Raw genomic sequence first — 19957 nt, 5'->3', positions numbered from 1 at the left:
CTCGAGTCGTGGTCCGTTTCCTGTGCCGAGCTCTCTCTTTCGTCTCTCGTCCATCTCCACCAGCGTCGTCGATCCACTGGTTCAGGTTCTCTCAGCCTTCGTCGGCCCTTCGAACTTCTCTCGTCTTTTCCCTCTCTCTCTCCAACACTCTCTGTACGTCGCCGCCCTTCCCACGCGACCTCCCACCGCTGCTCGCTGACTGCTCTGCTCTCCCAGGACTGCTTCTGCTCTCGCTAGAGCGCGTTGTCTAGCTTGTTTGCCGGCCCCTCCCTGTCTCGACTCGCCGTCTGGATCGTCGTGCCTCCGGTGCTTCACCTTGTCTTCCGCACGAGCCATCCCGTCGAGCTCTCCCGATTTTGCATCAGCCAAGGAAAGGAGAGGAACATAGCTTGTGAGACACTCCATCCGGAGCTATTCTCTTCTTTTCTCCCCGGTCTTTTGTCATCGCCTTTCTTGCGCATCCTGACCGTGGCCTGAGACTCCTCCGTTCAAACAAAGAGACACAACGCCCACCGGTCGTGGAGCTGGACAGTCTGGAACTGGGGCAGGAATGGACTCGTTGATGAGGAAACTGTGGACTGTCCTTTGAAGAATCTATTTCTTTTCTTCCCTTGTTTTTACAAACCTCCCTTACGTCAGCACCTTGCTGCCAACTCTTTGCGCCCTTCCCTGAAGTGGTCCATCGCTATCTTCGATAAAAACCGATTCGATGATGGACATCAATTCTCTCCTTTCGCCGCAGGATGCGAACTCAAATTCCGGGCGCTCAACGCCGACCACGAGCTCTTCTGGCAATACCCCCTCCGCTCCTGCGCCCGGACCAGCTCACAAGCCCCTACGAAAGAGTCGCGCCGCTGCCAACCGACCCCCTATGGCATCGTCGCCACTCGCGCAACAAGTCTACGCTCCTCCAACCGGCGTACCAGAACCCTCGCCGCCTTCATCGATGAGTCCCGCTGTTGGGCCTAGCGTGGGAGGAGGTGGAAGCGGAGGAGGGACACCGCCAGCTGCCGACCTGCAAAACTCGCGGCAACCATCAACTCCGGGCATGGACACTCTCGCCGACCTCGCATCCATGCAACATCACCAACCACCGCGCCCAAATGCTGCCATCCTGCGACCCGAATCATACGAGAGTCAGCTCTCGCCGTCAACAATGTTTCCTAATGTCAATCAGATTTCCCACAACACCCCCACACCGCGCTCGTCCTTCGATATCGCCATGTCAGACGGCCCCAGAGAGGGTGCCCGGAGAAACTACGCCGCCTCATCCCTCCTCCCCGACGCTCGACGGATGGCGACCGAATTATTCGCCCGTATTCACGTAAATCCACAGTCTTACGAGGCACATGTGAACTTTATCCGCTTACTACACGATGGGTTTGTGAATCACGTCTACCCGCCGAATAATCCGGAGATTCATGGCGAGCCTCGAGATTACGATTTACTCAAGGACATGAGAACTGCCCGCGAGGAGATGGACAAGCTTTTTGCCATGGGTGAGGATCTTTGGGCGGAGTGGATTCAAGATGAGAGTATGCTGGCTTCTTCGGTGAACGAACGCATCGATGTGATGAATCTTTGCCAAAGATCGATTGAAGAAGAATACGGAAGCACCAAGCTCTGGAATATATATGGCGAGTGGGTACTATACCTATACAACGCTGCACACGGTGATTCGAACCAAAGCCACTGGTCGGAGCAAGATAAGCTGGTGGGCCGAGAAGTCTTTACCTGGCAGAATGTTCTCGACACATGGCAGAGAGGTGCTGAAGCAACGAGGTGGAGAGTTCATGACAGTAATACCGTATGGGATCGACTGTTAGAATTCCAGGTTCGCGACCTGTCTCGCAACCCGTCGCAGGACAAAATTGCACGAGTGCGAGAACTGTTTGACATCCGATTGCAGACGCCTCACGCCACATGGGATCAGACATTCCAGGCGTTCTCAAGTTTTATCTCCACCTACTACAACACAAACTACGAAAATATTATGTCGGAGACGGTAACACAGTATGCCACTCCGGTTAAGGAACAGTATGCAGCCCGCGAGGAGTTTGAAATTCGACTTCGTAACGCGACCGAGTCTGGCGATCGTGATCGGGAGTGGATGGCATTTGCCGAGTACATCGAATCGGAACTTCAAGGCACCCGACGGAGACGCAGTTCAAATTTCGAACTCATCAACGCGATCTATCAACGCGCGATATTGCGGTTCCAAACCGATGCGACTATGTGGGAGGACTACATTATGTTCCTCATCGATGAATCAATGCATGGTAATGTGCATACAACAACAATCTCTGCGCTTGACCGAGCAACTCGACATTGCCCTGGGTCCGGTACCCTGTGGTCGCAGTATTTGCTCAGCTCCGAACGAGAAGGACAATCGTTTACGAGGATCGCAGATATAAAACACAAGGCAACAAGTACGGGCTTACTCGATGTTGGGGGAATGGAAGAGGTGCTGAAGGTCCACACAGCGTGGTGCAGCTATCTTCGCCGGCGTGCTTTCTTGTCCGAGGCCACCGACGAAGACCTGGATGTAGCTGAAGTGGGAATCCGTTCGGCGATTGAGAGCGTCCAGGAGCTTGGAGAAAAGAAATATGGGCGTTCTTATGAAGGTGACCCGCTCTTCCGTCTCGAGCGTATCTACATCCGCTACCTGAGTGAAAGCGGCAGCTGGGATAGTGCACGAGAAACCTTCAAGGGCCTCGTCGGACGCCGTGGCAATAGTTACGAATTCTGGTTGACATATTATCACTGGGAGTTGGTTTCTTGGAGCAAGTTTGTCCAGGGTGAAGCAACGGTTGATGCCGCGCGTCGAACCCCCAATCCTAGCTTTGCCACAGCCGTTCTGAAGCAAGCCATCAAGCGGACGGACCTTGACTGGCCGGAGAAGATCATGCAAACCTATGTCGCGCACTGCGAAGATTACGAAGACTCGGAGGAACTTCAGCTCGCCGTTCTGGAGACCCGGAAGGCTATGAGGGCCGTCTCCACCCGCCGGGAGCGGGAGGCTCGAGAAGCTGCCGCTCTCCAGGCTCAACAGGCTGCCGAAGCAGCAGCGGTCCAACCAACATTAGAGGCTTCGCAAGCAGAGAAGAGGAAACGTGAGGATGGATCGGCTGTGAATGGCCTCCCTGCCAAGAAAGCACGAGCAGAGGCAACACCAGATGTTGAAGCAGAACCGGTAGCACTCCGACGTGATCGTGAAAATTCTACGGTAGTTGTCAAGAACTTGCCTCAGAATATCTCAGAACACAAAGTGCGACAGTTCTTCCGTGATGTAAGAGGTTCCCCTCCTACGGAATGAATACATTTTACTAACATGGATAGTGTGGTACGATCAACGGTGTTAAGATACTTCCCGGAGAAGATGGTAACACCGAAGTGGCTATGATCGAATTTAATTCGCGAGAAGACGCCGAGGCTGCGCAGACTCGCGATCAGAAGATCCTTGATGGCAACACTATTCAAGTTTCATTTGGCTCTGAGACGACCTTGTTTGTCACCAACTTCCCGCCGACGGCCGATGAGAAGTACATTCGAGACATGTTCAGCAAGGTATGTTAAGAGCGCACTCTTTTGTTTTTTGCTCTTAATTAACGTTTAATAGTATGGGGAAATTATCGACATACGGTTTCCATCTCTCAAATACAACACGCATCGGCGGTTCTGTTACCTGCAGTTTAAACATTCCGTGGCCGCCCACAACGCGACAGAATTGGACGAGTCAACCGTAAGCAATGGCCTCCGCCTCGTGGTTAAAATCTCGGATCCTTCACGCAAGCAAGATCGCCATGGTCCGATGCACGAAGGACGAGAGATTCACGTGTCCAACATCGATTGGAAGGCCAACGAGGATGATCTCAAAGAAATATTTTCCAAATTCGGCAGCGTGGAGTTGGCTCGCATGCCCAGAAAGGTTGACGGGGGCAGTAAGGGGTTCGGTTATGTTGTATTCAGCTCCAAGGAAGAAGCAACTGCGGCACTTGCCATGAATGAAGTCGAGTTCCGATCCCGCCCGCTTCACGTTAAGTTGTCCGCTCCTAATGGGGCCAAACGCACCGCTACCACTGTTGTCTCTCGGGTGGCTGGTTCACAGTCTCCCGCGCCGGAGATTAACGGTACAGCACTACCGGAATTAGAAGAGCCCACGGGTGAGCGAAGAGACCGTACACTCGGCTTGATGAACGTCCCCGATACAGTGAACGATGCTCGGATTCGGGCACTCATCGAACCATATGGCAAACTGGTCAAAATTGTATTGCGGCCGGACCATCAAGGAGCGATTGTTGAATTCGCCGATGTCAGCCAAGCGGGTAAAGCGGCACTTGAACTCGAGGGACAGGAGATCTCGCCAGGCCGGAAACTACATATTGGAACGGTGGGCGATATGCTGAAGCAGTCTGCGGAGAAGAAGCAACGGCATGGCCCGGGTGTGAAGCCGAAGGAGAAGTCCAAAGCCACATTCCTTGCGCCGACGGCGCCCATCAAGCGACCGCCGCAGCCGGGAGGGCGGAGTGGGAAACGCGGCCATCTGGGGGTGAAGCGCGGAACGGCCCAGCAAACGAATACCACGACCACAACGACAACAACGACAACGACTGCGACGAACGCCTCGGGCGAGGAAAACAAGGGCCAGAAGAGCAATGACGACTTCCGCGCGATGATCCAGCGGAGTCATGGGGAATCTTCATAACGAGGGCGCTAGGTTGCGTAACGGCTGGATGACGGGTCTCATTACCCATTTAATTCTCTCTATCTCTGATGACGGGCATATATTCTTTTCCGTTTTGTATTCTATTCCCCAAACCACCCGCCTTGATGCCATGTCTCTCGTCGACGGCACACTGTAGACTAGTTCTGTTTGCATGTTTGCATTTGTTCACTTCTTTGACGTTCATGAAGGGCTGAGACACGGCGGGATCATGTTTCTACATCTTACAGAGATTTAGACGAATCTACTCATTTTATAACGCCTGATTCCGTTTTTCGTACTCCCAAGTAGTGACCTGGATAGATGATGACGTCAGCGATGCTTGCAGCTGGAAGTGAAGCTATTCCGAGAAATAAACTTCAAACAACCACCATGCCCATAATGGCGAAATTAATGCCCAAATCCCCACTAGCGCAGACGGCGACAGGCCGATAATATCCCCTCCATAATCGAGACAGGTAAGCAGCGCCGTTTCCTGTCACCGCAAACCTCATATGATCACCAGCGGCAGCAGCGGTTATTGGCTGGGAAAGTCGAGCAAAGCAGGCAAAGCAGGATTGATCATCATTGGCGACATTAGCCTGGCTTCGAGACCTGGCAAGGAGACGGGAAGCTTGAATAACCCGAAGCTGCAGTGGTGGTACAAATTCCCTCTGCAATATTGATGCGATCAGGTGCAGCCACAGCGTCTGTGCTGCTGCTACCTTGCAGTCAACTATTCCGCCCGCTCCTCTCGCTCTTCCATCTCCCATTTCCATTCCTGGCCTCGCAACTCTCCCTTCCATCCCTGTAAACTCCCTGTCTTGTTTGTCTGTGTACGCGGCTTTTTGTTATATTCATCTCCACGCCTTCTCCACCACCCCACGGCCTCTGTCTCTGGGGTATACGCATCGGTATCAAACGGCTGCCTGCGTCATTGTCGACTCCTCGCCAACGACCCCGCCACAACCCTCCAGATGGACTTCCATCTAGTCCCTCGCGGTGAGGACCGGAACTACACCGGCTTCCTCACCAAAACAATTGTCTACGCTGCTTCGCTCATTGTCTTTTTAGCCGGTATGTACTGTCTCCGCCCTTCCTTTACCCTCCCATGTCCGATCGCATACAGTATACACTAACAGCATTCATCCTCATTGCAGCATTCGGTCTCTCAATAGCCTCCATTGTAGTCCCTAACTGGGTCAGCTACCACAGTGAAAAGGTACATCCACCCAGTCGCGGTCGCATCGCAAGCAGTCGAACTAAGCACCGTCACAGCCAACATACCACTACTCCTATGGCCTCCACCGGCGCTGTTCCTCCCTTACCGATACATGCGAGAGCTTCCCGAAGCGCGAAGACTGCGTCGCAGAAGACCGGTACTTCTGCTCCATGTGGCGCACCGTCGGCTTCATGATGTCGTTTGCGGTCGTGCTGGAAGGGATGGGCGTCGTTGCCTACTTGATTATCCTTGGTGGCAACAAGGCGCTGCGTGAGTCTGGTTGGAAGATATTGAGTATTCTGATTATTTCGGCCGCTGTTGTTCAAGCGGCTAGCATGTCAGTTGTGGTAGGTTTTACATTCTAATGAGCGAGTGACAGAAAGAAAGCAGGCAAAAGCTAACAAGGGCGCTTTCAGGCATACCTGGTCGACAACGAAGCGCGTTTCTTCGTTGGCTGGCGCCTCGACGAATCGTGGATCTATTGCACCGTTAGTTGGTGCGTAAGTGTTGTCTCAGCGGGGGCTTTGATCTTCGCTGGGTACACTTTGCCCTCCGAGGGAGGCTACGAGTTGATTCCGGATCACTCGTGATTGATTTCTTACTTCTTTTATAATTCGTCTTTGCTACCGGCTTAAAAGGCGGTTCGGATGTTTATCCTCGAACACTTTTCTTTTTTCTTTCCCCTTCTCTCTCCTGATTAGCGCGTTGCCAGACTCTTTCTTTTAGTTCACATACATGGTATCAAACGTGACATGTATAAGTGGCTTAATGCTATGTTGGCATTTTAATATGGTGGTATATACATTTTTTTTATCATGTGCTTGGGTTGGTTTCTAACGATTTGAAAGTATAGTATATAGGTAGGCGTCAGCTACGATCGTTAGGTTAATAATGCTAATGACAGTGTCTTGTCTTCTCATTTACTCGCTCTACCACTATCATTATACCATGTTCTTCTCACATTGCCTCTGCTCGCGGTCTTGTGTCTTGTGCTTGTTCAGCAGGCGCCTCTTAGGCGAGAAGTGACCAAGGAAAACATCATACCATCATTGGCTAGACAACATTGGGTCATTTACTAAGTGATAAAACAGAGGGCAAGGCAGATCCAGTCCCGGAATTCGAATGGATTGTACAAACAAGTGAGGAATTAAAATGCATAGATGTGTTCTGTTAGATGAATATGAAGGACTGGGCAATTTAACCGTACAAGATACGGGGTAAGACAATCAGTCAATGATACATAAGGAAAGTAAATCCTTAATGGCATAGTATTTATTTTGTTTATAAACACCAGGTATATCATTCTCATGTAGATCATATAATACAGCTTCGAGAGAAATGCGAAAACGTGAAGAAGCCGAAAATTTTTGGACCGAAAGGAGAAGAAAAGAAAAACACTTAAGCCCAAAACGCCCATAATGCATACAATCATTGTCTTGTTGATCATTCAAATTTACCGTAATTTCGCCCGCTGTATATTCGCTGCACCTGTGCCTCTTTTCTGTACACGGCATGCTAGGGGTATATCGTTTGTTTTGATAGCCCGTGCTGCGTGTTGCAGCCCTACATGGCATATCCACTCATGGGCCTGGGAACATACTTGCGCATTCCTCGTCCAGTGCTTATTCCAACCGATCCGATATCAATCGAATTGAGCTCACGGCTTAGCGGGTCCTGGCTATACCCTGCCGGTGCTCCAATCGGCACCTTTGCAGGAATTGGTGGGCCGATGTTGGCCGGAGGGGCGTACATCGGCGATGGGGAGGGCGAGACGGACTTGCGACGTTGCTGTGGTGGCTGCGGGGAAGGTGTGCTATATGTCCGCCCATGCCCAGTTCCAGGACTTCCGCCGTATCCTGGCCGACCGCGACTGTAATCAGCTCGTGGTGATGTTCGATCCAGCTCTGTACTCGACATGTATGATGACATCGGACGAACAGTGTAGTCCTTGGAAGGTGCTGGAGGGCTAGATCGAGCCGCTATCTTGGTAGTAGGCGCATTTCGGAAGCGGACGATAACACCAGGCTTCCGCGGTTTTCGGTCTGGTTCCGGCGCCCAAGTATCCGAGGGGAGGTGGTCAGACGGGTCGATTTCACGGCCGTCATCACCAATAATAGGACCATCGTCTCGGCCTGCCGCAGCCTCACTCCTTCTCGCAGCTTCCATAGCTTCAGACGGAGTCGTGTACGCCGGCGCCGGGTCTTTGCTTATAGCGGCACGGGCTGCGTTCGGGTTATATGAATCGAAAGAATCCGGAGAGAACGGAATCTGTGAGCCGGAGACCTGAGAGCTACCGCGATTTCTGGAAGTAGGTGGCCTAGGGCTGACCGATTTGCGCAGCACCAGTTGATTGCTGGGACTTTCTGCATTTATCGACCTTCGGCTGACGAGTGACCGACAATGGTCTTCCGGGGGCGCGGAATTTGTCGGGTAAGGCGGCATCATTGGGGAGGGTTCGCGGCTGTGGCTAATGGGGATGTCTTCCTCGAAGATGCCGCTGCGTCTCTGGGCCTGCATCTCGTTCACAGCCCGGTCAGACTCCGCGTCTGCGACCGTCGGATCAAGTCCAGCGACCAGGCTCGGTGGCATGGATGGGCCGTTCGTAATGGGGGGGAGGTCGGGGAACTTGTCCTCCCCGATCATCAGCTCCGTAGGCTGGGGGATGTTCATCTCTTGGGGGCCGTACTCTGGGGAGTAAGCTTTGTACGAAGGAGTTGGTGACGGTACTAACTGTTGGCTAGCTTGAACCAATCCTGACCGATGGACTGGCGGGGGAGGTGGCGGTCCGTCTTCGTCTTCATCTTCCACACGCGGTTGCATAGCTGCATATTCCGCGTGGTAGTCACGGCCTCGCCTAGGCTGTGAGTTGCTGTGTGAATGATAGCGATCCGACTCGCTTTCCTGGGGGTACTCTAGGCGGTGGCGCCCAGACATGCTACTGAAAGCCTGATGATAACGAGGAACCTGAGCTTCTTCTGCACTATACACATATTGGTCTTGCGATGGATACGGCTGGTTGTAATGGCGGCTGTTTGGCCGTGGGGCTTCATGAGCCGGTGCATACATATCGGGTTCCTGGTAGGGATCCTGTCGACCTGCTTGTAAGTCTTGTCTCATAGATCGGTAATCCGCGGGTGGAGCGTTGTCGTAGCCAGAACGTGGTCTGGCATAGTAATCCTGTTCTGCCCGTGAAGCATAATGCTGCTCTTGCGGGTAACCCTGTGGTGGACGTCGACCTGGGGCTGGGACTGGAGCCGGAGCTGGAGCGCTCCAGTCACGTTGGAAGTCGTCCGGTGTTTCGTACGTCCGTGGACGTGTGGCTGGTGACGGCAACCCATATGGTGCATCATATTGGCCAACCGGGGGTGCCATCGGTCGAGGCTGGTGAGTATAGTCCATACCAGAGCTGGACGGAGGAGTGGGAACTCCATCGTATGGTCGGGATCCATGTGAGACAGGCAAAGGTGCTGGAGAGGAGTATGCTTTTTCGGGGGCAGGACGTGGTGCGGCAGATCCAGTAGGGTCGGTCGGTAAAGGCCGACGCTTGACCTCTTTCAGCTGACGCGGACCTGAAAGTGACGACGATGGGGATGGGGCAACGGGCACAGTGTTCCTGCTGCTGCTGCTACTGGTAGTTTTGACAGCCCTCTCCGTTCCCTGCGTCCTCCTTTCGATAACGGCCTCATCCTCGGGCCGGGTATCGTAATAAGTCATCTCGAGGCGGATCTCGCCAGCGTATTTTCCACGGAATTGCAATGTGTGCCATTGATCACTTTGACTGCCTCCGGGTATAATGAGGTCTTGCAGGTCAATCCACGTCTCGCCAATCATGTCGGTTCGTTTGTCGTCGTTGAAGACGGAAAGTTTCAATCGGAAGTAGTCAGGGGATTCGTGCACGGTAAAGCGGAGTTCCTGGTCCCTACACAAGGTTAGCCGGAAGACAGTCTGCCAACGCTCCCTTACCACCAAGGTCTTACCATTTGGGCGTTTGGCCTCCACGCAGGTCGGTGCCAGTCTTCTGGGCCTCTTTCCCGAGACGAGCTGCGCAATAGGGATTTTGCTTCCCCATAGTCTTTCGATTGGGAAGGTTCTTTGCACGATCCACGACGGCCACGAGAGTGCCAATGGCGGGACCGTCGACAGACATGTCGGCGAAGATGCCGGCTGCGTGGTTCACGCTGGTCATTCGGGGTGGTTTGGCAGCCATGGCAAAGAGTTTGAGAGAAAGAAAAGAAAAGAAACTCGAGAAGAGGCTACCACATCTGTCAAGAGGTCAAGAAGTACCTAGGCAACGAGCGGGCAGACGCGACGCAAGGCGGTTATCAAGGTGCAAGGAGCGGCTCGACCAAGCACCAGACAAGAAGGAAAGAGAGACAGAGGGGGAGACTGTACAACTGGAGTGCGATGTCTCGTGGAGGGAGAAAAGAAGGAGAGAAACTGAGACAGAAGAGATGAGACAGACTGGGAGATCCAAGCTGGGCGAGGAGGGGAAAACAATCGACTGCCCTCTGCTTATCGAGGCCCTCGTCGTCATTGGTCCAGACCAGGATTTGGGAGGCTGGGGGGTGGCTGGTGGTGGAGCTCGTGCGCCTCGCCATTGGCCGATCGCTTGTTCCTGCATCGACGTGATCCTTGGTAGGGCCCACTCTCAGTACGCCTTGTGACTGTAAAATTACCGGCACAACCATGAAGCTGCACATAAACCACCAGAGACGACGGGCTTCCAGTGAATTGCCACAGTTGAGACAAGGCAGAAGGTGTTCAGACATTGCTCCACCAGAAAGCGCGACGGAAAGAAGCTGACTGTGGTCAATTCTGCTGCCTGAGTAAAAATAGACCGGCCGAAATCAAGGAATCCGGAAGCCTGACGCGATGATCTCACTAAATCCCAGCCCGCGTTAGCCTGCGCCTAAGCCCTGTCATCTTCATGCCGCCACATATTTCTGGAGTTTCTGCAAGTTCTGGACCTCGTTTGATGCTGTGGAGTGTGGAGTCAATGACCGCCGCTTTGACAGCGCAAGTCTCCTTCCCATTGCAGTGGTAGTACATTCCAAAGGATGGCAAAACACCACGCAGCGGTCAAGCTTCAGCTGTTGACTGGCGATTACAGGAATGGGCCGAGGTCATTGAATCGATGTTGTATGATCTCGTATCCACTGTAGTCAGATTGAGCTTTTAGAAACCACTAAAGCCTTGCTTTAGGCTCTGCAATCCGCAATCTGCATTCTGAATTTCCGAGATTTTATGGGGAATCAACTTGTGCCTGAAACGACCCACTAAAGATCCATCGCGGCCATCATCATTCATCAACGTTGTAGACTCCACATTCACCATGTACCGGTGTGTAGATGCCTATTTCCAGATCTTACAGGGAACTTTGGATCAGGTGGCTATTAAAGGTCTCCTGTTATCAAGGCATACTAGTGGTGTGTTCGATATAATCGGCGCAACTATAGCATCTAACTACAGACGATGGTATATATATCAAGAACACCGTTGACATATCCCATTGTCAAGTCTAGCATACACGAATCGAAAATGTCGGGATTTTATACCCATAACACAAAGCACGCTCGTTCAAAAGACAAAATTATACCAAGTGGGCTTACACTCTCGAGTCGAGCAAATCCCGCATGGCCGGGCTGCCCGGCCATTCATTGGGGGTAACCCGTGAGCAACACCACCAGAAAACCTGTTATGTTAGAGAGGCGTCGACCAAACCCACAGGAAACAATATATGCTGCTCAACCCAGAGTTGAACAAGTGCATTATTGTCTTTATGGATATAACTGGATATCTATCCAAGAACTGTGATGACATGGATAGATAGGTGTTGGGGTAAAATATGATAGTCAACTTACCAGTATGCCAGGGGTTCACTAAATGCCGGTTCACAACTGATAGTGGGATCAATCCCCACAAAAGGCACATCGTGTGGCACCGTCTCTTGATAGCTTCAAGATCCCTTAAACCATCCGAAGTATGGACTGCGAGCTTATTCCCCTCTTTGGCGCTGGTCATGGCTATCAGAGTACTGAGCCCTCCCTGTATTTTGGCAGAAATAGGACAAATTTAGTATTTAGTTGAGCACAAAAAAATCTAATAATTATTCTGTCGTAAAACAAGTATCCTTTGGGAATTTTGGCTCGAGAGTCGGGCCTGGTCCGTTCTGTAGATAGGTCTCAGCGAGCACGATGCAAGGAGGACGGAGTGAAACAAGACCGAGTCAGTTACTCACGGCTATCATGATAACAGTTATCTGCCTATCCTACCAGGCCATTTCCATGGTAACCCGCCGCGTGTTCGTCCCTTGAACCTCTGGGGCACCTGTATGCACTGAGGATGCCTGGCTGCAAAGCAGGGATAAGCTCCACGGACTCTAATATCTAAGGATACTGAACGACTATTCTTCTGTGGCTTGAAAATAACTAGGCTGACATTTATTTGACGATTAACCATGAAGTTCAAGGGAAGAAGAAGCCTGAAGCAGTAAGTACACAGAAGTAACAAGTAGGTGGTACAGCATTTATTTCCAGTAATCAAGGGACCGCTCAGTGCACTCACTCGGGGCAAAAAGGGTTGATACCCCCAAAAGATACTAAATTTCTATTACTACACCATCTAGGTCTTACTTATTAATAAAAATATTTCCCAAATATCTGGTAAGCGGCTCATCCTCTTGATCACTGCTTGTCGACAGGTTGTTTAAATTACATATATACGTAAGTGACACACCGCACTAACGGTAATATATACCCGATTAGGCGTAGCGTACTGATTGAGATAACAGAAAAAAAATCCATCCAAAAGTCAAGATTCGACCTCATCTAGGTTCAACTGAGACACATAACGCCACAGCGCCCAAGAGCGATCGCGGTACCATCCGCCCACCTCCGCCCTTCGATTGACTGCGTCTCCCTTCTCTACACCAACCATGGCGGCCCCCGTCCTTCCGCCGACGCAGGTCAAGCTGCCTCAGCTGCCCGCATCGCAATTAAGCCCCGAGCAGCTACACTGGAAGACGTTCAAAAACCCTCTCCTAATTCCCTCACCGGCAAACGGCCCTGTGAATTCCATCACTCAGCCCTCTGCACCGTCATCTGCCTCCGCATTTCCCTCCTTAACGCAGCCCCCCGACGTCTTCACCGTCACAACTGGCGCCCGCGTCCAGATCTACTCTATCCGCACACGAAAACTCCTCCGATCGATTACACGATTCGATGATACTGGGCGTGGCACAGATGTTCGTCCCGATGGCCGGATTCTCGTGGCCGGTGATGACACGGGCACAATACAGGTGTTCGACGTCGGGTCACGGGCGATTCTCAAGACATGGAAAGACCACAAGCAGCCCGTCTGGGTGAGCAAATTTTCGCCCAGCGATCCGACATCTGTTCTTTCAGCAAGTGATGACCGCACTGTGCGATTGTGGGATCTCCCTAGTGAGAGCAGTATCAAGACCTTTGTTGGCCACTCCGATTATGTGCGCACTGCGTCATTCATGCCGGGCTCGTTGGCTTCATCTGGCTCGTTGGTTTCTGGTAGTTATGATAGAACGGTGCGCTTGTGGGACCCTCGTGTGGAGGGCCGATCTGCCATGACATTCAAGATGGGTGCGCCGCTTGAAAGTGTTCTTCCGATGCCGACGGGGACGACGGTGCTTGCTGCGGCGGACAACAAGATTGCTGTTTTGGATATTGTCGCTGGAAAACCATTGCATATGATTCAGAGCCATCAGAAGACGGTTACCTCGCTTTCTTTGGCCTCTGACGGACAGCGGCTACTGAGTGGTGCCCTTGATGGTCACCTGAAGGTTCATGAGACGACCGGGTGGAACGTCGTCGCCGGCTTCAAGTACCAGTCTCCGATCCTATCTCTGTGTGCGATAACATCCGGATCAGCCCGGGAAGACAAACACATCGCGGTCGGTATGCAGTCCGGTCTTCTCTCGATCAAGACACGGCTTTCCGGACAGCAGAAGGCGCGGGAGCGAGAGCGAAAGAAGGAGATGGAGGCTCTACTTGAAGGCAGGATTGAGGAGCACGATAAAAAGATGAAGAAGCAAAAGGGCTCCGCCTGGAAGCGACGCTGGCGCGGACTGGACTTCGTTGGCGAGGGCGTGGACATTGTCATTGATGGAAACGAGGCAAGAAGGCGCAAGAAGGAGAAAGGTTGGGAACTCGACCTCCGCAAGGGACGCTACTCCGCTGCCCTTGACCACGTCCTCGCTACAAATGACAAGCTTTCCCAACTTACTCTTTTCTCGGAGCTTCGGCATCGCTCGGCGCTGCGTGCGGCGCTGCGGGGACGAGATGAGGTGACACTCCAACCGGTCTTGCAGTGGATATACAAGAACATCACGGAGCCAAGGCTCGTGGCGCTTAGCGTCGAAATTGCGATGAACCTGTTGGACATCTACTCAGGCAACCTCGGGCAGTCAGAACAGATCGACACGATGGTGGAACGGCTACACTGGCGCGTGCGAGACGAGGTGGACTTTGCGCACCAAGCATTCGAGACGAAGGGAATGTTAGACATGCTGCGCGCATAACATGACATAGATACAATCTTTTACATGGCCTGGAGTTAAGGTTGGGATGGTAAAAAACGGATTTGTACAGCACTTCTGATATAGTAATGCAACGAATAACATGCATCAACTTTCCATCTTTTATCTACGAGATCACTTGTATAACCTCGAGAAACCCTCCTCCGGCGGTTGCAACCAATTCCGCCCATCATACTCCCATCCCTCACCACCCTCAATGACATGAAACGTATACGCATACCGACTCTTCCCCCCGGTATTCTTCTCGCTCTTATGCAAAACATTGCCATGAATAAGCACCAACGACCCAGCCTTGACATCCAAAACCTCCACCTCCCCTTCCTCATCTATATCCCCAACCTCTAAATCCTTTGGAAACTCTGCCCCCTCATTCTTCACAAACTCCGTCCCACATACCTCCCCATCCTCATTATACCTCCTCACAAACCTTCTCTCAACCTTTCCCCCAGGCCTCCGATGCGACCCCTTATACATCGCCAGCGTCGCATTCCCAGGCCCCGCATCCTGCAACGCAATCCAGAACCCCACCGCACTCGGCGGACTCGTATACAGGAACTCCGAGTCCTTATGCGGCGGCACCGCACCACCAATCCCCGGCTGCTTGCAAATAACCATACTCTGCAGAACCCTCGGATCACGGAAGCCCAGACTGCGCGCGATACCGGCGTTCCGCTCGCTCAGCGTCACAGCCTCGAAGGGCCCCGAGAGAGAATGTAGTGCATGCCCGATCTTATTGACGGCTGTTTCCTTGGGGCGAGTAAGTTTTGAGCTCCCTGAGCTGGGATCCGTCTCGAAGGCATCGGGTTCGAAGAAGAAGCGGATTTTGTCGCCCGACATTAGGAAGTAGTCGTCGCCGACGTGGGGCTTGTTGTCTTTTGCGTCGTCGCCGGTTGTGAATTGTGTTAGGGGGTGGGTGGAGAGGTCGAAGGTTGAGAGGAGAGAGGTGGTTTCGGTTATGAGCGAGGCGGTTTCTTCGGGGGAGAGGTAGCTGGGGAGGACGAGATAACCGTTCTCGTGGAAGGAGGTTAGTTGGGAGGGGGTTAGACCGGGCATTTTTCCTGCTGTTGCTCCTCTTTCTTTCTTTCTTTCCTGGAGGACTCAGAACCAGGTGGAGATGAAGGTGGAATGGAGGGACGAGAGGTGTTGGGGAGCAGGAGGAGGAAAAGCGGGGGAGATTTTTATGCGCTTATCTGCGGGGTTCCAGATTGGTTGGCGATAGCTTCAACCTACCCGGTTTAGGGATAGCCTTGGAGCTGCAGGTGGCCCAGCTCTATACAGAGAATGGAGTGTAGTCATGACTCGAGATTAGGTACTTTTTGAGCTGTTTGGTACCTGGTTCACCAACAGATTTGCATCATGGTTACCGGTTACTATGTATGATAAAATAACCCCAACAATGACATCAACCCTCGCCACACAGGGCCTATATATCCGCTCATTTCCCTCCCCTTCTTCACGACAAACCACATCATCTCTATCCATCCGAACAAGTCAGTGGAACCAACGAATTACGAAATGTCCAACATGCAGTCCACCTCCCAATCCTTTTACTCTGCCTCGAGCTCCAGCTACAGCTCCGACGGCCAGCAGCACACTGAATCCGGCCACCGCTACACCACCACCTCGCACACCGAGCCCGACGGCACAACCACCGTACGTACCATCCAGCAAGACCTTGGCCAGCCCGTTATCGTCGAGGAGCGCCGGTTTGATGAGCAGGGACGAGAGTTAGCAGCCTTGCCTGATGCGAAATCCGAGGGCATGACGAGGAGGATTGAGGATGTTGACGAGGAGGACGACTTTGAGAAAACCGGCTGAAGATTGATTTAGGAGTGATGCGAAGATAATGGGGATGATTTTATGACGCCATGAAATTTATTTGAAATGTTACTATATGTTCTGTTTTGTTTATCTAGTCATGAAATGTCGTAATTGGCGCAATCGTTTCAACTTGTATAGAATCGTTCTCGTCAGGTATATAGGGTATATCGCATGCTTGCCCTCATGGCAATCGAACTCTTCCCTCTGACCAGCGGCGTTTTGCACGGTTTACAAGATCCGGTAACTCATAGGCCCAGTGACACAGCATACCCGCCACGAACCCCACAGCGTCGTTCTTAAACCCGACCAATAGTCCTACTGTAACCATCATGACCATCCACCTACGTGTTCGCTCATCCTCGCTTAGATGGAACCGAGACGAATCATTCGCGTCCTCAGCATGTCTTCCCAGGTCCCGCGCGCCAGAGGTATTCAGGCTCTCGCCGACGCGTACTAGCTCCAGACCAGCCGCAATAACCATAACAGCTAGGAGCGCCTTCGGGAAACGGTGCAATAAATCGACTAGGCTTTCCCCGAATACAAGACCAAGTATTAACTTGCACACTCCGAGAAACACGACACTTGCACCTGAGCGTGCGCCGAATCGGTATTGCGCGGCCAACCCGCCGGAGCCGTGGCAGACAGGCATAGCGCCAAACCAAACACCGACTAGATTCATCAAGGAGACGCTGAGGCCGATGGCAGTTACAGAGGGAGTCGGGACAGATGGTAACAAGTCAGCGGCGAGATGCACAACCGCTATGACAGAGTTTAATGTTGTGAGCGGAAGCTGGCCGAGACCGGCATCGATGGCGCCTTTGGACCATTCATTGCCGACTGGAACCACGGTGTACGGATGCCAGAATGCAAACGAGGGAAGATGAGACGATAGCGCGCTGCGGATGATCGCCAGGATTATACCTATGATAAAGACAACCAGGGCGTACGGCAGGCGTCTGGCAGCAGAGTTGGTGAGAAGAAGTGCGATGAAGACACCAATTGCCCAGAGACGGTTGTCGGCCCACGAAGGGTGAATCCATCCAAGGCTATGCAGGGTTGTGCAGGCTGCCATCACCAATGACAGTCCGGCACCGACCTGGATCCCCTTGACGACAGGAATAGGAATTACACGGGTGAACCATTCGAGGAGTCCGGTCACGCTCCCCACGAGGAGGACAGCAGCCACAAATATCCCGGCAGCTGCTATGGAGCCGGGGGAGAAGGACTGAGCGATAGCTACTGCGGCAATAGCTTTCATCGGTTGCACTGGTAGTGGAATGCCGAAGAAGAGGCCCGTCAAAATGTTGAATAGACCAGAGAATATAAAAGTACTTGCTAGGGAGACCGTTCCATTTGAGGCGAGGGCCAATGCAATTGGAAGGAAAGTTCCAAGGTCTCCAAGGGAGCCCGCGATCTCAGAGACATAATGCCGCCGAAACGTGGAGACGTTGTGTTTGGTAATGGACCGAAGCCGGGATTGGAGATTCATCCGGGTGTTTGTTAGAGATGATACAATGAAATTAATTTCTCAAAGTGACGATGCGTTGGTAGATATCTAGTATCTCACCATGAAAGTGACGATGCGTAAATAAGCCGAAGGAAGAGAGGAGCAAGAGTGGGAGTGAGGGGGGATGGTCTTATACTCAGGCATCGACCCTAGTCCCAATCAGGCATATCACAGATGTGACCTCAACCACATGACGTAAATCCCCGCGGAAAAACAACCCTCAATCCTCTACTGACACAGCTCTTGTGAAGATGGATTACCCAGATGTCAATATAAATTCAACATATACTATGCCTCAGACTAAAGCCCAAGCTGCCACTCCTATTTAGGAACCGGAAGACCCATCATCCTGAGCTTTCTTCGCCTCTTGACTTTCCCTTTCTTTGAAAGCTTTTCCCAATCGTTATACAGGCTTATGTTTGCCATCATGTTTGCGGAAGTCGACATTCTAACAACATGTGGCTCAAGAGGGGATGCAGGCTCTTCAGTTGTGGGCTCTGCCTGTGAGTGTTCAGGATACGGCTCAGGTGACGAGGGCTCTGGTACGTAGTCTTCAACGGGGCATGGTTCGGCTGCAAGTTCGTCGGAATAATCATCAACAGAACCCGGCACAGGAGCAGTTGGGGCCTCCGGTACGTGATCCTCAACAGGACATGGTTCGGCTACAGGCTCTTCGGCGTAATCGTCAACAGAAAGTGGCTGTGGTGAAGCTGCTTCTGGCTCCGGTTGTGGGCGGTACTCGTCAGGATATAGCTCAGCTGGCGAAGAATTATCCGCAAAAGGCTCTTCGGATACCGGCTCTTCGGGTACAGGTGCGTCATACATGGGTGGATATTTTTCAGCGTCGTGCTTTGCTGCCGGAGATTCTGAACGAGTGTGTTCAAGGTCCAGATTTCCACTATTTGAGTTTTGGTGGGTAGGCTCGCTTTCCAAGAATTGTAGACGGGTGGAGTATATATCAAGAGTCATCTTGAAAACTGCGTTACTAAAGTAACGGTCTTCCCCCAATATGCCAAAGAACTCATCGTCAGTGAAGGTAGACTCATCAAACAGGAAGGTATGGTTCAATTTCTGTTTGACGTAAAGGGGGAGCCAACTCTCATCTTCTGGAAGCTTTGAGAACACTTCTTTGACTGTCCGCAGAATATCGAACAAAGACAAGGCCTCGCCAAAATGCTCGATATATTTTCTGGCAAGGGCCCCAAGATCGGGGATATCGTAAGCCCTGGCTGCTTCGTATACTAGAACGCTTCTTCGGTATTCTCTCGCAATACAGTCCACGCCTCGATCAAGCGGCGAGATTATTGTCTCATAGGAGCCTGAATACAAAAAATGTATAATGGTATGGCCAACATCCTCGTGAATGTCCGGGAGCGCGATATCTGAGTTCCAAGCAGACAAATTTTTGGATAGCCGAGGAATCTTGCGAACATAATACTCTGGAATACCGTAGAGCTTGCTCCCGATTGTGATAGTAATTATCGGCATTTCATAGGGACTGCACAAGCAGACAAGTCAGTTCATCAGTGGACTTTTGATAATGACATATTTCGATATGACTCACGAAGAAGACGGTTGATTGTAATCAATTCCTGGAAGTTCCTCGACAGGTACGTCGGGTATTTCAGGCTCGCTTGCCTTCATCGCGGCTTGGTCAACTTTATTTTTCTTCTGCTTCTTTGTCATTTTTGGGCTTAAAGGCGTAAATGAAGAGAGGCTAATAACTCGATGAATGAGATAGAAAACTCAGTAAACAGGACAGAACATATACCTTCCCCTAATTGTAGGCCCGTGGGCTACAACGAGAGGGGAAATGCAAGTGTGAGTTGTGCGACATGCATTTGGATCCTGCCTGCATGCAGAGCAGGCGGGGTCGCCAGCCATACGTTAGAGGACATATGGGGATATCTGAAGCAGGTATTGCACTGTTCTTTATCTTTGCTTATTTGGTTGTGTGGGTGGCGTGGTCGTCATGCAGCCTCGGTGCCTACGATCTAAACACCCCCTCCAAACGAGGTTTCTAGGGACCTTAGTGGCCTACAGAAGGCCAGCGAAGTTGCTGATGCCGCATGCCAACATCCAATCTGTTGCGGTGCTGGTTTGCAAAATTGGCAATGTGTGGCCGAGCCCAGAAAC

General features: G+C 51.9%; 8 protein-coding genes across 8 annotated transcripts; 4 read left to right on the top strand and 4 right to left on the bottom strand.

The window, feature by feature from the left end:
* The first annotated feature begins 216 nt into the window (after positions 1-216).
* Positions 217-4989, top strand: ASPSYDRAFT_47260 (U6 snRNP complex subunit PRP24). The gene is made up of 3 exons (XM_040847402.1): positions 217-3289; positions 3340-3567; positions 3620-4989. The coding sequence occupies exons 1-3, from the start codon at positions 710-712 to the stop codon at positions 4703-4705; spliced, it is 3894 nt and encodes a 1297-aa protein (XP_040700795.1). The 5' UTR covers positions 217-709; the 3' UTR covers positions 4706-4989.
* A 690-nt stretch (positions 4990-5679) lies between these two features.
* ASPSYDRAFT_155901 (uncharacterized protein) lies at positions 5680-6514 on the top strand (the record flags this gene model as incomplete). Its single annotated transcript, XM_040842505.1, has 4 exons — positions 5680-5779; positions 5863-5916; positions 5970-6271; positions 6341-6514. The coding sequence occupies 4 exons, from the start codon at positions 5680-5682 to the stop codon at positions 6512-6514; spliced, it is 630 nt and encodes a 209-aa protein (XP_040700794.1).
* A 973-nt stretch (positions 6515-7487) lies between these two features.
* On the bottom strand, positions 7488-10110 carry ASPSYDRAFT_59416 (uncharacterized protein; the record flags this gene model as incomplete). The annotated part of the gene is made up of 2 exons (XM_040849694.1): positions 7488-9843; positions 9902-10110. The coding sequence occupies 2 exons, from the start codon at positions 10108-10110 to the stop codon at positions 7488-7490; spliced, it is 2565 nt and encodes an 854-aa protein (XP_040700793.1).
* A 2604-nt stretch (positions 10111-12714) lies between these two features.
* Positions 12715-14780, top strand: ASPSYDRAFT_47257 (snoRNA-binding rRNA-processing protein UTP15). Its single transcript, XM_040847401.1, has one exon. The coding sequence runs from the start codon at positions 12859-12861 to the stop codon at positions 14473-14475; it is 1617 nt and encodes a 538-aa protein (XP_040700792.1). The 5' UTR covers positions 12715-12858; the 3' UTR covers positions 14476-14780.
* On the bottom strand, positions 14542-15777 carry ASPSYDRAFT_1107694 (phytanoyl-CoA dioxygenase family protein). Its single transcript, XM_040839915.1, has 2 exons — positions 14833-15777; positions 14542-14805 (listed from the first exon to the last, which is right to left on the bottom strand). The coding sequence occupies exons 1-2, from the start codon at positions 15544-15546 to the stop codon at positions 14608-14610; spliced, it is 912 nt and encodes a 303-aa protein (XP_040700791.1). The 5' UTR covers positions 15547-15777; the 3' UTR covers positions 14542-14607.
* A 222-nt stretch (positions 15778-15999) lies between these two features.
* On the top strand, positions 16000-16311 carry ASPSYDRAFT_155641 (uncharacterized protein; the record flags this gene model as incomplete). The annotated part of the gene is made up of 1 exon (XM_040842475.1): positions 16000-16311. A coding segment is annotated over one exon (312 nt), but the record flags the coding sequence as incomplete, so codon positions are not given.
* A 184-nt stretch (positions 16312-16495) lies between these two features.
* On the bottom strand, positions 16496-17803 carry ASPSYDRAFT_91287 (putative sulfate/molybdate transporter; the record flags this gene model as incomplete). The annotated part of the gene is made up of 1 exon (XM_040852463.1): positions 16496-17803. The coding sequence occupies one exon, from the start codon at positions 17801-17803 to the stop codon at positions 16496-16498; it is 1308 nt and encodes a 435-aa protein (XP_040700789.1).
* A 169-nt stretch (positions 17804-17972) lies between these two features.
* Positions 17973-19679, bottom strand: ASPSYDRAFT_1107190 (uncharacterized protein). The gene is made up of 3 exons (XM_040839914.1): positions 19593-19679; positions 19386-19492; positions 17973-19319 (listed from the first exon to the last, which is right to left on the bottom strand). Exons 2-3 carry the CDS (start codon positions 19463-19465, stop codon positions 18143-18145), a joined length of 1257 nt encoding a protein of 418 aa, XP_040700788.1. The 5' UTR covers positions 19466-19492; positions 19593-19679; the 3' UTR covers positions 17973-18142.
* Between the last annotated feature and the right edge of the window lie 278 nt (positions 19680-19957).

Source organism: Aspergillus sydowii (assembly GCF_001890705.1).
Source record: "Aspergillus sydowii CBS 593.65 unplaced genomic scaffold ASPSYscaffold_8, whole genome shotgun sequence".
NCBI classification, from domain to species: Eukaryota; Fungi; Ascomycota; class Eurotiomycetes; order Eurotiales; family Aspergillaceae; genus Aspergillus; species Aspergillus sydowii.
This window is presented reverse-complemented; position numbering and strand designations above follow the sequence as displayed.

Coding starts and splice junctions, on each gene's coding strand:
- ASPSYDRAFT_47260 (XM_040847402.1), top strand. CDS start 710: ATGATGGACATCAATTCTCTCCTTTCGCCGCAGGATGCGAACTCAAAT. Junction 3,290..3,339: donor TGCGACAGTTCTTCCGTGAT/GTAAGAGGTTCC, acceptor TAACATGGATAG/TGTGGTACGATCAACGGTGT. Junction 3,568..3,619: donor TTCGAGACATGTTCAGCAAG/GTATGTTAAGAG, acceptor AACGTTTAATAG/TATGGGGAAATTATCGACAT.
- ASPSYDRAFT_47257 (XM_040847401.1), top strand. CDS start 12,859: ATGGCGGCCCCCGTCCTTCCGCCGACGCAGGTCAAGCTGCCTCAGCTG.
- ASPSYDRAFT_1107694 (XM_040839915.1), bottom strand. CDS start 15,546: ATGCCCGGTCTAACCCCCTCCCAACTAACCTCCTTCCACGAGAACGGT. Junction 14,806..14,832: donor AGTTTCCAAAGGATTTAGAG/GTTGGGGATATA, acceptor GAGGAAGGGGAG/GTGGAGGTTTTGGATGTCAA.
- ASPSYDRAFT_1107190 (XM_040839914.1), bottom strand. CDS start 19,465: ATGAAGGCAAGCGAGCCTGAAATACCCGACGTACCTGTCGAGGAACTT. Junction 19,320..19,385: donor TACAATCAACCGTCTTCTTC/GTGAGTCATATC, acceptor CTGCTTGTGCAG/TCCCTATGAAATGCCGATAA.